This window comes from Penaeus monodon, chromosome 24 (assembly GCF_015228065.2).
Source record: "Penaeus monodon isolate SGIC_2016 chromosome 24, NSTDA_Pmon_1, whole genome shotgun sequence".
In the NCBI taxonomy this organism is placed as follows: domain Eukaryota; kingdom Metazoa; phylum Arthropoda; class Malacostraca; order Decapoda; family Penaeidae; genus Penaeus; species Penaeus monodon.
The window spans coordinates 17,792,628-17,792,866 of record NC_051409.1 but is presented as its reverse complement, the minus strand read 5'-3'; the positions used below and the strand labels follow the sequence as shown (position 1 = coordinate 17,792,866).

General features: G+C 41.8%; 1 protein-coding gene across 1 annotated transcript in view; it reads left to right on the top strand.

Moving 5' to 3' along the window:
* The window catches only part of LOC119588877, a gene marked incomplete in the record, with an annotated part of 105,912 nt that overhangs the window by 5,732 nt on the left and 99,941 nt on the right, over nt 1–239 (top strand). The window contains 1 exon segment of the mRNA XM_037937516.1: nt 6–88. Within this exon segment, the coding sequence (XP_037793444.1) occupies nt 6–88 (83 nt within the window).

Below are 239 nucleotides of genomic sequence, written 5' to 3'. Positions count from 1 at the left end.
GTGAGGCTGTACAGCTTCGCCGCGGGACCCCCGGGTCCTGAGGGTCCCCCAGGCCCCCCTGGCTCCGTCGGGCCAAGAGGCTTTCCAGGTATGCTTAAAACACTTTCAGTATGTCAGTTAAAAGGATATCATAATCTTTATTTTGCTGACATGGTAATACTGACTACTTATACTAATTATACATATCTTTTAAAACTGACAAAATTATTAAATTAATGATTAGATTATGATGGAAAATC